This window comes from Trichosurus vulpecula, chromosome 3 (assembly GCF_011100635.1).
Source record: "Trichosurus vulpecula isolate mTriVul1 chromosome 3, mTriVul1.pri, whole genome shotgun sequence".
Classification (NCBI taxonomy): Eukaryota; Metazoa; Chordata; class Mammalia; order Diprotodontia; family Phalangeridae; genus Trichosurus; species Trichosurus vulpecula.
Window position 1 is genome coordinate 376,819,197 of NC_050575.1, and position 11,575 is coordinate 376,830,771.

Genomic DNA, 11,575 nt, shown 5'->3' on the forward strand with positions numbered 1-11,575 from the left:
GGTTTAAATACCGTCTATCAGTAGTAATGTTATCCAGGTGAAATTGACAGAATGCTGAACCTGGAGGCAAGAAAGCCCGAGTCCAAATCTGGCCTCAGACACTAACTGTGTGACCCTGGGAAATGGGGATAACACAGTTATTCTTTCCACATCACAGGGATTAGGGGCATCATGCCCCCACAATCTAGAAAATCTGCATCAAAATTTTTGGCCTTCCCTTCATACCAGAAGTCTGAATTTTTTCTTTTCTTATGTTTACAGTACCTTGTTGTAAAATTTGGATTATTTGGTCATATTTTAACTTTAAAAAAGAAATAGTGTATATTTATGGTATTAAAAGACAAAATATGTCAATATTACATAATACATTTTATATATTTCTGAGTTTCTAAACTTCTTCCATGTCATCTGCTGGCCTTCTGTCCTCTGCGGCTTCCACAAAACTCCCCCCAAAATTCCCATTTAATTTCTTATGCTGCCACTTGATATATCAAAACCAAGATGGGGAAAGTTGGGTTATGGAAGGGCTGTCATGAGTATAAAAAAAGAAAATATTTACAAAGTACCTTGCAAATCTTACAGCGCTATAGAGATGTTAAATATGTAAAATATAAAATGAGGGGGTTGGACCAGTTGGCTTTTGAGGTCCCTTCCAGTTTTAGGTCTGTGATCCTATGAACTCACAGCAAAGCAAGCAAATAAGTGGGGGCAAAGATTCAATACCTTGTTTTGGGTTTTTTTTAGTGGGGGTGGAGTTCTAGACCTGCAATTTCATCAATGGGAAGCATTCCCAGGGTAGAAACTCCATCCTCTGATACAAGAGCCATTTACCTGTAACTTGGGGACTTCAAGGACTAAGTGCTTTGTGGGCCTGAAGGGTCTATCCAGACTTAAACCCAGGTCTTCCTGACTCTGAGGCCGGCCCTCTATCCCCTACATACCGCTGCTTCTCAGCCCACAGCACGGGCAGAGTTTCCTTTTACTGCTTACATTCAAAAAGCCAAGTCAGAGAATTCTCTCCTTTGAGTCTCAGGGCAGCCGTCATCTCCAGTTTCACAGGAACTGTCCAGTTATCGGCTTGGGGAGGGACAAGGTAGATAGAGCTCAGGATCTGAAGCCTGGTCTCTTGGCTCTTCCACTTACCATCTGTGTAACTTTGGGCAATCACTTTCTCTTACCAAATAAAGGTATGGGGCTAGCAAGTTGATATCTAAGATCCTTCCAGCTCTAAATGTTTAATAATTCCACAGGCAAAAACAACAAGAATCTCATTGGATGAGAGGGTGTTGAGAGATATAATCTGTGATGGGGAATAAAAGCATCCACACTGAAGAGATCACATATCCATTGAAGTCTTCAATGCCAAGTCCCTTAACCTCCCTCTGCCTCAGTCTCCTCAACTGTAAAACAGAGATTATAATAGCATCTGTCTCCCAGGGACGTTGTAAGAAGCAAATGAGATAATAACTGTAAAGTGCTTAGCACTCAGCACTTTAGTGATGGGGCTTTCACAACAGCCTCGCTATATAAACATTAGGTATTACAATCATCATTATTATTATTAAAATAACAGCACCTACCTCCCAGGGTGAGGTTCTGGTAAGCTTAAGATTTGTAAAGCACTTTGCAAAACTTTAAACACTACATCAACGCTAGCTATTGTCATTTTTTTCCCATCCAAGGTCACAGACCCCTTGAAATCTACACTGTACTTTGGGGATCCACAGACCTAAGGATAAGAATTCCTGATTCAGACAAAGTGCTATTAGAAATCTGAAGAAGGAGAAATTACATTCATTTGTGGGGTGAGAGGGAAAGGTCTAGGAAGGCTTTGTGGAAGAGGTGGTCTTGAAGAAGAGGAGACACATGGATATGGAGGAGAACCTATTCCAGGCTTTGGAGAGAAGGTAGGAGTAAAAGCCAAGGGACAGGAGAGCGCAAGACAAGAATGGGGGCAGGAAGCAGGGCAGTTTACTAGAATGCAGAAATGTCTGAAGATTCCTATGAGATGATGAGGATTATAATAAGAATAAAAAAACATTCAAAACACAGAAGACATGTAAGAACAGGCTTTCATCCCTTGCCTGCTACTGAACTGAGGATTACTTCAGTGATGAACTCATATTTTTATGCTTGTACTCAATTACAAAAAGCAATCATTTTAGCCATCTACAGAACAGTCCACAGAACATTAATTTTTTTTAAACAGTAGGACGGTGACTCGTCCCAGGACCATTCCTACCTGAACCTTTGAACACGATAAGAACATGGAAATAAAAACAAAATAATAATGATAAAAATAACAGATAATTTAGCCCCAACTAAAAGCCCATCTTTTACAGGAAGCCTTTCCCAAGCCCTCTGGATTCTAGTACCTTCCGTTTGTAAATTATTTCTTATTAATCCTGTATAATTAGCTTGCTTGTACATGTTTTCTTGTTGTCTCCTTTAGAGTGTAAGCTCCTTGAAGGCAGGGACCGTCTTTTGCCTCTTTTTCTATCCCCAGGGCTTGGCACAGTGCCTATCAGGTAGTACGTACTTAATAAATCCTTACTGACTGACAAGTAACACTGACATCAATTCACTTTTATGGGGCATGAAGGGCTTATCTGGAGGTCTATGAAAGACTTTGAGTGTCTAGTAGGCAACGATCATACTTAGATCCCAACTAGACCTAGGAAGATCATGGGGCTTTCACAACTGCTTCAACCTGTAAGACTCTCTCAGCTTTATCCAATACTTCTAATACAGCCTTGCATAATACTTCTGAATCAGTACCTCAATGTCAGTCGTTTTAGAAAAGTACTCCAGGCATGTCGTTTTCCCACTCGCGATATTACCTTCGATACAGATCTGATGAAAGATAAATTGTTGTTGGATGTTAGTCCCAGAAATATCAGGGATCAGGATAATAGTCACGGGGATGGATGGGAAATGGAGAGTCACAATGTCAACACTATCTATAAAAAACAACTAGAACTTCAGTAGTTCAAGGATTCCGATTTCCTCAGTGCTGCTACTCCCTCCACGGAAGCAGACAGAAACCCTTTCATGCTTTAGTAGATGCTCATGAGCTGATGCAAAAAATGATCCACTCATGGCCAGCCCTTTAGTGATGAGGCTTCCTCCACTTGGCCAGGCTGGTCATCAGACGAGAGACATCCATAGTCTGTCCATAAGCCTTTCTTATATGGTGGGACAGACCCAAGCTGGTGCTGTGCTGGCATGGCTTTCTTGAACCCCGAGTCATAATGGGAGGCAGGATTAGAAGAGGGCTTTAGTGGAGTCATAATAACTACCATGCAGTGAATATACAGTCATTGAAATGATTAATAAGCAAATAATGCATTTGTTTTCATGGATAAAAATAAGCAAATTGCTGTTTGTATTTACATTTATTTATTCATGGATCTAATTTCTCAGAATGCCTCTACAAAAGAGCTAGGAGAGAAACAGGATGATGAGGATGACGATGAGGACCAATGATATTTTTGTTAATAACTCCCAGGGCATTTAAAGCCCTTCATTACCTCGTCGCTTCCACTCTTCCTCCACTTTACTTTCCTCCATGTATCCTAGTGACAGTAAGAGCGACGTTGGCCTCCTTGCTGTTTCTCAAACAAGATACTCTATCTCCCATCTCTACATTTTCACTGGCTGTCCCCTCAGGGGGGATGCTTTCCCTCCTCACCTCTGTCTGCCTCCTGGCTTCTTCCAAGTCCTAGCTAAAATCTCACCTTCTACAAGAAACCTTTCCCAGGACCCTCAATGACAGTTCCCTTAACCCCGATTGCCTCCAAAAAAAAAAAAAAAACAGAAGTAGCTAGGTGGCATAGTGGATAGAGCACCAGCCCTGGAGTCAGGAGGATGACTCAAATCTGGCCTCAAATACTTAGTCTTGGACACTGTTCAAGTCACTTAATTCAGATTGTCTCCAAATTATTAAAAATAAAAAAGCAGTTCCTTATCCTTCATGATTATCCTCAATTTAACCTATATTTATCTTGTTTGTACCTAGTTATTTCCATGTTGGCTCCTCCATTGGATTGTGGACTCTTAGAGAATCAGGACGTTTTTGCCTTGCTTTATATTCCCAGTGCTTGGCACAGTCTTCTGCCACATAGTAGGGGCTTAATAAATGCCAGTAGGTCCAGGGCTTGTACCAGGGCCTACTGCTTCCCAATCCTACGTTCTTTCTGCCTTCTGAGAAAGACAAAGGTGAAAAATAACTCTAAGTGTTAAAGTAGCTCTGATACAAAGTAAAGATAAGAGGGTACTAGGAGTAGTAATAATAACGATAGCTAGTATTTATACGTAGCACTAGGAGGTTTGCAAAGTGCTTTACAAACACCTAATAATTCTCACGACTCTGTAAGGAGATGCTATTATGACCATTGATGGAGAAACTCAGCCTTAGGTCAAATTGACTTGACCAGAGCCACATAGCTAGTAAGCATCATTTTCTTTACTTTTTTTTTGAAGGCAAACTGGGTTAAGTGACTTGCCCAGGGTCACACAGCTAGCAAATGTCTAATCCTCAGATCCTCCCGACTCCAAGGATGGCACTCTATCCACTGAGCCATCTACCTGCCTCGCTAGTATGCTTCAGAGAGAAGATCTCAACTCTGGACTTCCTAAATCCAAGTCTAGCACTGTTCTAACTGTCTCTAACACAAGATGTCAATTCTACAAGTCCTTAAAAAGGATATTTCTTGCTTCATTATTTTATAATCTTTTTCATTAGTCTGGCACCTAAAGTTGGCCGATATGGCTCCTACTCACATTTCTAAGCTAATTTCACATTATTACGTTACAAAGTGGCCTTTGCCAGTCTACCTCCCCTACGATGGTCTCAAGCTTGGAATGCACTCTCTGTTCACTTCCACCTCTGAGAATCCCCCTGAGCTTCCTAAGGGAAGCTTGACTCAATTCCTCCATACTCCCTGACCTCATTAATGCTCTCCCCCTCCTCAAATTCTCTAGGATCTATTTATTAGTGTTTATATTGTGTCTCCTTCAGTACAATTACAAAGTCCTGGATGACAAAGACTTTCTTGTTTGTATCTCTGTATCCTTTCCACACAATGGATGAGTAATAAATGTATGTTACACTGAATTACGTTCATAAAAATCTCAAGACAAAGTATAAACATATACCCTGCAATAGAAGGTGTGTATATAAATAAGTACTTACCACTGACTTTTGGTCCCTTTTATTTTTCTCATGCTTATCTAAAAAAGAAAAGAAGTGACCATACTTGAAACAGTTATTTCAAGAAGGCTAAATATCACCATATTGGGGTTTATGCTATTATATCATGAACTCTACATGAAATGAGGCAGCTAGATGGTGCAGTGTATAGAGCACTGGCCCTGGAGTCTGGAGGACATGAGTATAAATTCAGCCTCAGACACTTACTAGCTGTGTGACCCTGGGCAAGTCATTTAATCCTGTTTGCCTCAGTTTCCTCATCTGTAAAATGAACTGGAAAAGGAAATGGCAAACTACTCCAGTGTCTTTGCCAAGAAAACCCCAAATGGGGTCATAAGACTCAGACACTACTGAAATGACTGAACACCACCACAAAATGAGCATGGGACTTGTATGTTAGAAGACTTCTGTTCAAATCCAGGCTCCACCACTGTGTGAATTTAAGCAAATCACTTAGAACCTCTTGGAGCCACTGTTTCCTCATTTGCAAAATGGTAATTAAAATGACTTATAATTCCTACTTCACAAGACCAGTTGGGGGGGGGGGAGAGAAATACTTTATAAACTGTTAAAAGCTATGGAAATATGATAAAGAACTCTGGGGCTTGAAGTCAAAAGACCAGGGACCAAGTCAGATTATGTGACTGTGGGCAAGCCACAAACCTTTGCAGGCCTCAGTTTCTTCATCTGGAAAATGGGCATAATATTAGCACCACAGAGTTACTATTAGGAAGCACTCTGCAAGTTGCAAAGATCTACATAAGTAAATATAAACTATTATTATTGTGTATTATGAAAGTATTGGGCAGACTTCAAAAGGCAGTGGAGGACAGAAGGGCCTAGTGCAGGGGTGGGGAACCTAAAGCCTTGAGGCCAAATGTGGTCCTCTAGGTCCTCAAGTTCGGCCCTTTGACTGAATCCAAACTTCACAGAACAAACTGTTCAGTTGGATTCAGTCAAAGGGCCGAACTTGAGGACCTAGAGGACCACATGTGGCCTTGAGGTCACAGGATCCCTAGCCTTGGTCTAGTGTACTATGGTACATGGGATCACAGAAAGTTGGACATGATTCAACAACAACCAATTATGAAAGTAGTGATAATAAAATTCACTTCCTTAATCAAAATTTTGGAAAAACTATGTAAAACTATACATGGCCTTCCATGTTCCAGCATGGCCTTCTTGTTGTTATTATTCAGTTGTGTCTGACTCTGTGATCCCATTTGAGGTTTTCTTGGCAGAGAAAATGGAGTGGCCTGCTCTTCTCTTCTCCAGCACATTTTACAAATGAGAAAACTGAAGCAAACAAGGCCAAGTGACTTGCACAGGGTCACACAGGCCATATGTGTCTGAGGCTTGCGCTCTTAACCACCAAACTACCTAGCACTTTATATCACTGATACCACAGGCACTGACTGCTAAGCGGCTCAGGAGAGTACCCAAGGAGGTTACCTCTGAGGATGTACTCTTAGAGGCTCTCAAAGTGGGTGATACTGCCCCGACATGGGCAGGGGAGGGAGGGGGAGAGGAGGTAAATAGCCTCGAGTGAAACTGGGCAATGTTGAATAAAAATAAGGGGGCTGTAGAAGCATAAAAAAGAGGAAAAGACAAGAAAATTTTGAAAAAACGTTCATACATGTTTCCTCTGTTGTATAACAGAGTTTAAGTCACACTGATTACATTATTTTCCAAATAAACACACAAAATGCAAGTTATAACCCATCAGTGGTCAAGTCCACTGACAGGTCTTAACAAGCAAGTGCTGGCAATCAAGTGTGTCGAGCACTGTCAGGAAGTCCAAGATGAATTTGCATGTAATGACCTGCTTACAATACGATACTATATGGTTACAATAGTGCATCATTAAAATTTCAATGCAAGGAAAATCCCACAAATTTATAATAAATTATTAAAGATGTCATTTTTTTAAAAAATAATTTCTATTTTTTGAAATGATGCAAATTTCAAAAAAAAAAGCCATTAAAGGTTTTTCCGGGGGGGGGGGGGCACTGAGTAATATTTTTAAGGGGGAAGTAAGCCATATAAGTTTGGGAACCTCTGCTCTTGTCCATGGAAGATGTGACTTGGCAGTATTTTACTTTTGAAGCCAGACTTTAAACTTAAACCAATGACTGAAGCAAAAGATGCTTCAGAAGAAAGGGGAGCATGAAAATAACCCTACAAAACTGCCAAATAATGATTAACGGCAACAATCGATCTTGTTCTAGGAATATAGACCATGAAACACTTGTGGTTTTGTGGAAATAACATTGGACTTGGAGTCTCAGAACCTGGGCTTGAATCTTGGCTCTACTACAGAGTAGTTGTGTGACCTTAGCCAAGTCACTTAATCTCCCTGGGCCTCATTTTCTTCATCTGTAAAATTAAGATGTTAGACTATAGGAGACCAAAGTCTCTTCCTTTCTCTCCACTCAGAGGTTGAAGACCATGAGTGTGAATGCCACTATCAAAGTTCTTTTGCTGGTTGATTCTGCTCAACTGTTTCTCTTAGATACAAGGGAGGGTTCAAAGGAGGTTGTATATTGGGAAATAACTAGGCTGCAAAAAATATAAACCATCAAAAAAAAGCTTTAAAAATACAAATAAACTAAGGAGAGAGTTTTACCATTCAATAAACATTTATGAAGGACTTACTGTGTGCAAGGGCCTATTCTACGCACTCAAAATACAGAACTCTATCTTCAGGCTATACTCCTCTTCCCTTCAAATTAAGACAGTATTTATAAAGTGATTAGCACAGGGCCTGGCATCTAGGAGGCACTTAATACTTATTTCCTTCCCTGCCTTCACTCACTTCAATTCAATAAGTGAATTGTTTAGCGGAGAGAACAGAAAAAAGCAATCATAGCTTACACTTACATGGTGATTTTAATTTTTACAAAGAGCATTACATACTTTGTATCATTTGATCATCAAAAAAAAACTCTAAGTAGATAAAACAATTATTATTATCCCTATTTTACAGATGGGGAAAGTGAGGCTCAGAAAGGAGGAAAAATAACTTATCCAAAGTAATACAAGTAGCATATAAAAGAGCTGGGACTCAAGCCCAGGATTCACACCTGAAGTATTGTATGGTGTTCTTTCCACCACACAGTATTCATTTTAAAGGAAGGTGAAATTTGCTGAAGGTAGAAAAATCATCTCCAAACTAGTGACTATAGGGGCAAGGACATAGGACATAGTGATATAGCGAAAAGGGGGGTGGAACAAATATCAGGTAATTGGGGTTCCAGCCCCATCTGTACCACCACAGGGCTTCAGGCAAAACTCAACCACACTTTGTCACCTATTAAGTGGGTTTTACAGTTAGAAGAAACAAAAGAAGGCATCCGGCAAGTTTGATAAATTCTTTCTTAAGTGTTTAAGGAAAGGGATAGACCAGAACTGAATAGGCTATAAAAGGCACAGGATTGCCATATGCACTCAAAAAGATGCACCCACACCAATGGACCAACTGTTCTCTAAGCAACTTGGCCTAGATATAACAGGAAATGGGTTCGATGACATTAAATCCGGCCTCAGACACTTACTCTGAGAAAATAACTTAACCTCTGTTTGTCTCAGTTTCCTCAACTGTCAAGTGCGGGTTATAACAGCACCTACTTCCCAGGACTGTTGTAAGGTTCAAATGAGCTAATATTTATAAACTTGGCACAGTGCCCGACACACAGCAGAGGCTATATAAATGCGTATTGCCTTCCTCCTACTTACTGCATCTGTAACCACGGACAAATCATAAAATCTCTCTAAGCCTCAGCTTCACCATCAAGAAAAAACGAGATTGGATTGCAAGGTCCCTAAGGTTCCTTCCAACACTAACCTTCTACTCTAACAATAATGGCTAGCATTTTCACAGTACACTTTCTGTTACTTCTTTTGATCCCTTCAAAAACCCTGGGAAGTAGGCTTTACAAATGAAAAAACTAAAGCTGAGACAAGTTGCCCAGAACGATCAAGCTGGTGTCTGAAGGAGGATTTGAACTCTCCTCTTCCATGGCAGGGGTGCTTTCGGCTCTATGTTCTAAGGTTTTCCAGCTCTGCGGATGCCTGTCCTAATGCTTCTTATAACTCCAGCTCTCTATATTCTGATCATCGGCATTCCAATATCCCTTACATCCATGACACTTTCACCTGTTCTAAGGACCCTTCCAGCTCGGACATTCTGTGTTCTAACACTGTATTGTCAAGTCCCTTCCACCTGGGACACTGTATGTTCTAGGGGCCCTTTGAGCTCTAACAATACACGCGCTGGGGTTTTTTACAGCGCTAACGTTCTGTATTCTAATGTCTCTTATCTGACACCTGTCCTAACGGCGCTTCCCGTTCCAGCAATCCTCGTTTCCAGGTTCCTTACAGTCTAACATTCTATGTTCTAACCCTCTGTGTTCTAAGGGCCCTTTCACGCTCCAAATCTGAAAAGCAGAGAAAGCCTCGGTCTCTCCTTAGAGCAGCAGGGGAGAGGGGGTTGCAAAGAGAGAAACAAACAGGGGGTTTACCCATGGGCCAACCATAGGGAGGAACGGGCTGCAGCTGCCCCTCGGAGCCCGAGGCCATGGTCAGCCCCGGGGGGCGGAGGTGATGATGCCGGACCGGCGGGGCCAGGGGGCAGAGCCTCCCACGGCTGGGTGCAGACGTTAACGGGGGCCCGCGGGGATGCAGCCCCACCCCGGGTCCGGAGGTCTTCAGCAGCAGCCGGACCCACGCGCGCCCTGGCACCATGGAGCCCCGGCTGTGCGGACCGGCCCCGAGCGCACAAGCAGCCGGCCTTCGGTGCTTCCGCAACAGTCTCCTGACGCTGCCTGTGCTTCCTGCGAGAGGCCGGCGGCGGATGCTGCAAAGGGCCGAGCCCTCGAATCTTAGTGGCCGGCGACGGGCCGAGGGGCGGGCTCTTAAGGCTGCACCTCCCGATTTCACCAGGTGGAGAAAAAACAAGCCCAGGCTTGCCTGCCACCCAGGGTTCGGTGGCTTTTTCCAACTAAAAGCCACGCGAGATTTTTAGCCCCAAAGACGCTGGTTAAGTGATTCGGGAGAAAAGGCACAGGGCGGAGAATTAAAGGAGCACATTTCGCATCCTAGCTTTGCTACTAACTAGCCACCCGCCCCACCCCCCACCCCACCCCTACCCCCGCCGCCTGGCTTTAGCTGCATCTTTCATATTCGAATCAGATCCCAGGTTTTGCGGGTTATGGACCCCTTTGGCAGTCTGGTGAAGAATATCGACTCCTGTTTAAGCGATTAATACATAATATAAATAAATAAATGTGTGACGATAAAGAACAACCTTTTTAAATGCATAAAATAAAATATGTAGGATTACGAAGGAGAATCAAGTATTACGTGCTTACTATCTGAGCTGAGCACTGGGGATCCAAAGAAAGGCAAAAACAACCCCTGCCTAACATTCTAATGGGGGGAGGGGCGGGAAGAGGACTATAATGAAATGCAGTTATCAAAATAATTTTTTTTTTTAACACCCAAGTTTAGGGCCTGGATGGTCTCTGATTCTTTAACGCTAAATGAATAGACCCAAGAGCTCTTTCCAGTGACAGAGATAGATAGGCCTGGGACCCAGGCCTTCCGACTCTGAGTAAACCAATTTGATGTTAGTCAAACTAGTCACTCCTGAAAACTTTCAGCATAAGAACCTTCCACGAGTTTACACGGTCAATCAATAAGTATGCACTTGCTGTATGCAAAGTTATGTACTAGGCACTAGGAATCCAAAAGTTTAGATAAAACAGGGTCCCAATTTTATAGCAGCTCTTTGTAACAAAGAACTGAAAAAAGGGGGTGCCCATCAATTGAGTAGTGGCTGAACAACTTGTGAGATATGACTATGATGGAATATTGTTGTGCCATAAGAAATAAGGAAATGGGCAGTTTCAGAGAAGCCTGGGAAGTATGAAATGATGCACAGTGAAATGAATAGAACCAGGAGAACAAACTCTTCAATAACAATGTTATAACAAAAAACACCTTTGAAAGCCTTGAGGACTCTTGTCGATACAATGACTGGAGAGAGATCCAATGATGAAGTATGTTACCTCCTGACAGAGGGGTGATGGAACCAATTTGCAGACATACAATTTTGGACATGGCAAATTCGTGCATCTATTTTGCTTTATGATGCTTATATGTTACAAAGGCTTTGTTTTCCTTGGTGGGGGTGGGGCGGGAATCAGTCATTGAGTATTCTTTTTTAAGAATTGTGTAGGATTCTCCTCCTTGGTAGAGTGCTCTGTGCCTGCATGAAGGGCAAAGTTGTCTAAAGCTAAGGAGAAAAGAGATCCTTTTGATTCTGGCTTCCAGCTTCAAGACACCCAGTTCCAGATTCTCTTC

General features: G+C 42.1%; 1 protein-coding gene across 1 annotated transcript in view; it reads right to left on the reverse strand.

Moving 5' to 3' along the window:
• Nucleotides 1-10,060, reverse strand: part of TK2 (thymidine kinase 2) — a 44,705-nt gene extending 34,645 nt beyond the window's left edge. Inside the window, exons 1-3 of the mRNA XM_036751737.1 lie at nt 9,733-10,060; nt 5,195-5,232; nt 2,779-2,853 (exon numbers count right to left, since the gene is read on the reverse strand). Coding sequence (XP_036607632.1) covers nt 2,779-2,853; nt 5,195-5,232; nt 9,733-9,955 — 336 coding nt within the window. The 5' untranslated portion in view covers nt 9,956-10,060. The remainder of the gene's footprint in view (nt 1-2,778; nt 2,854-5,194; nt 5,233-9,732) is intronic.
• Nucleotides 10,061-11,575: the final 1,515 nt, after the last annotated feature.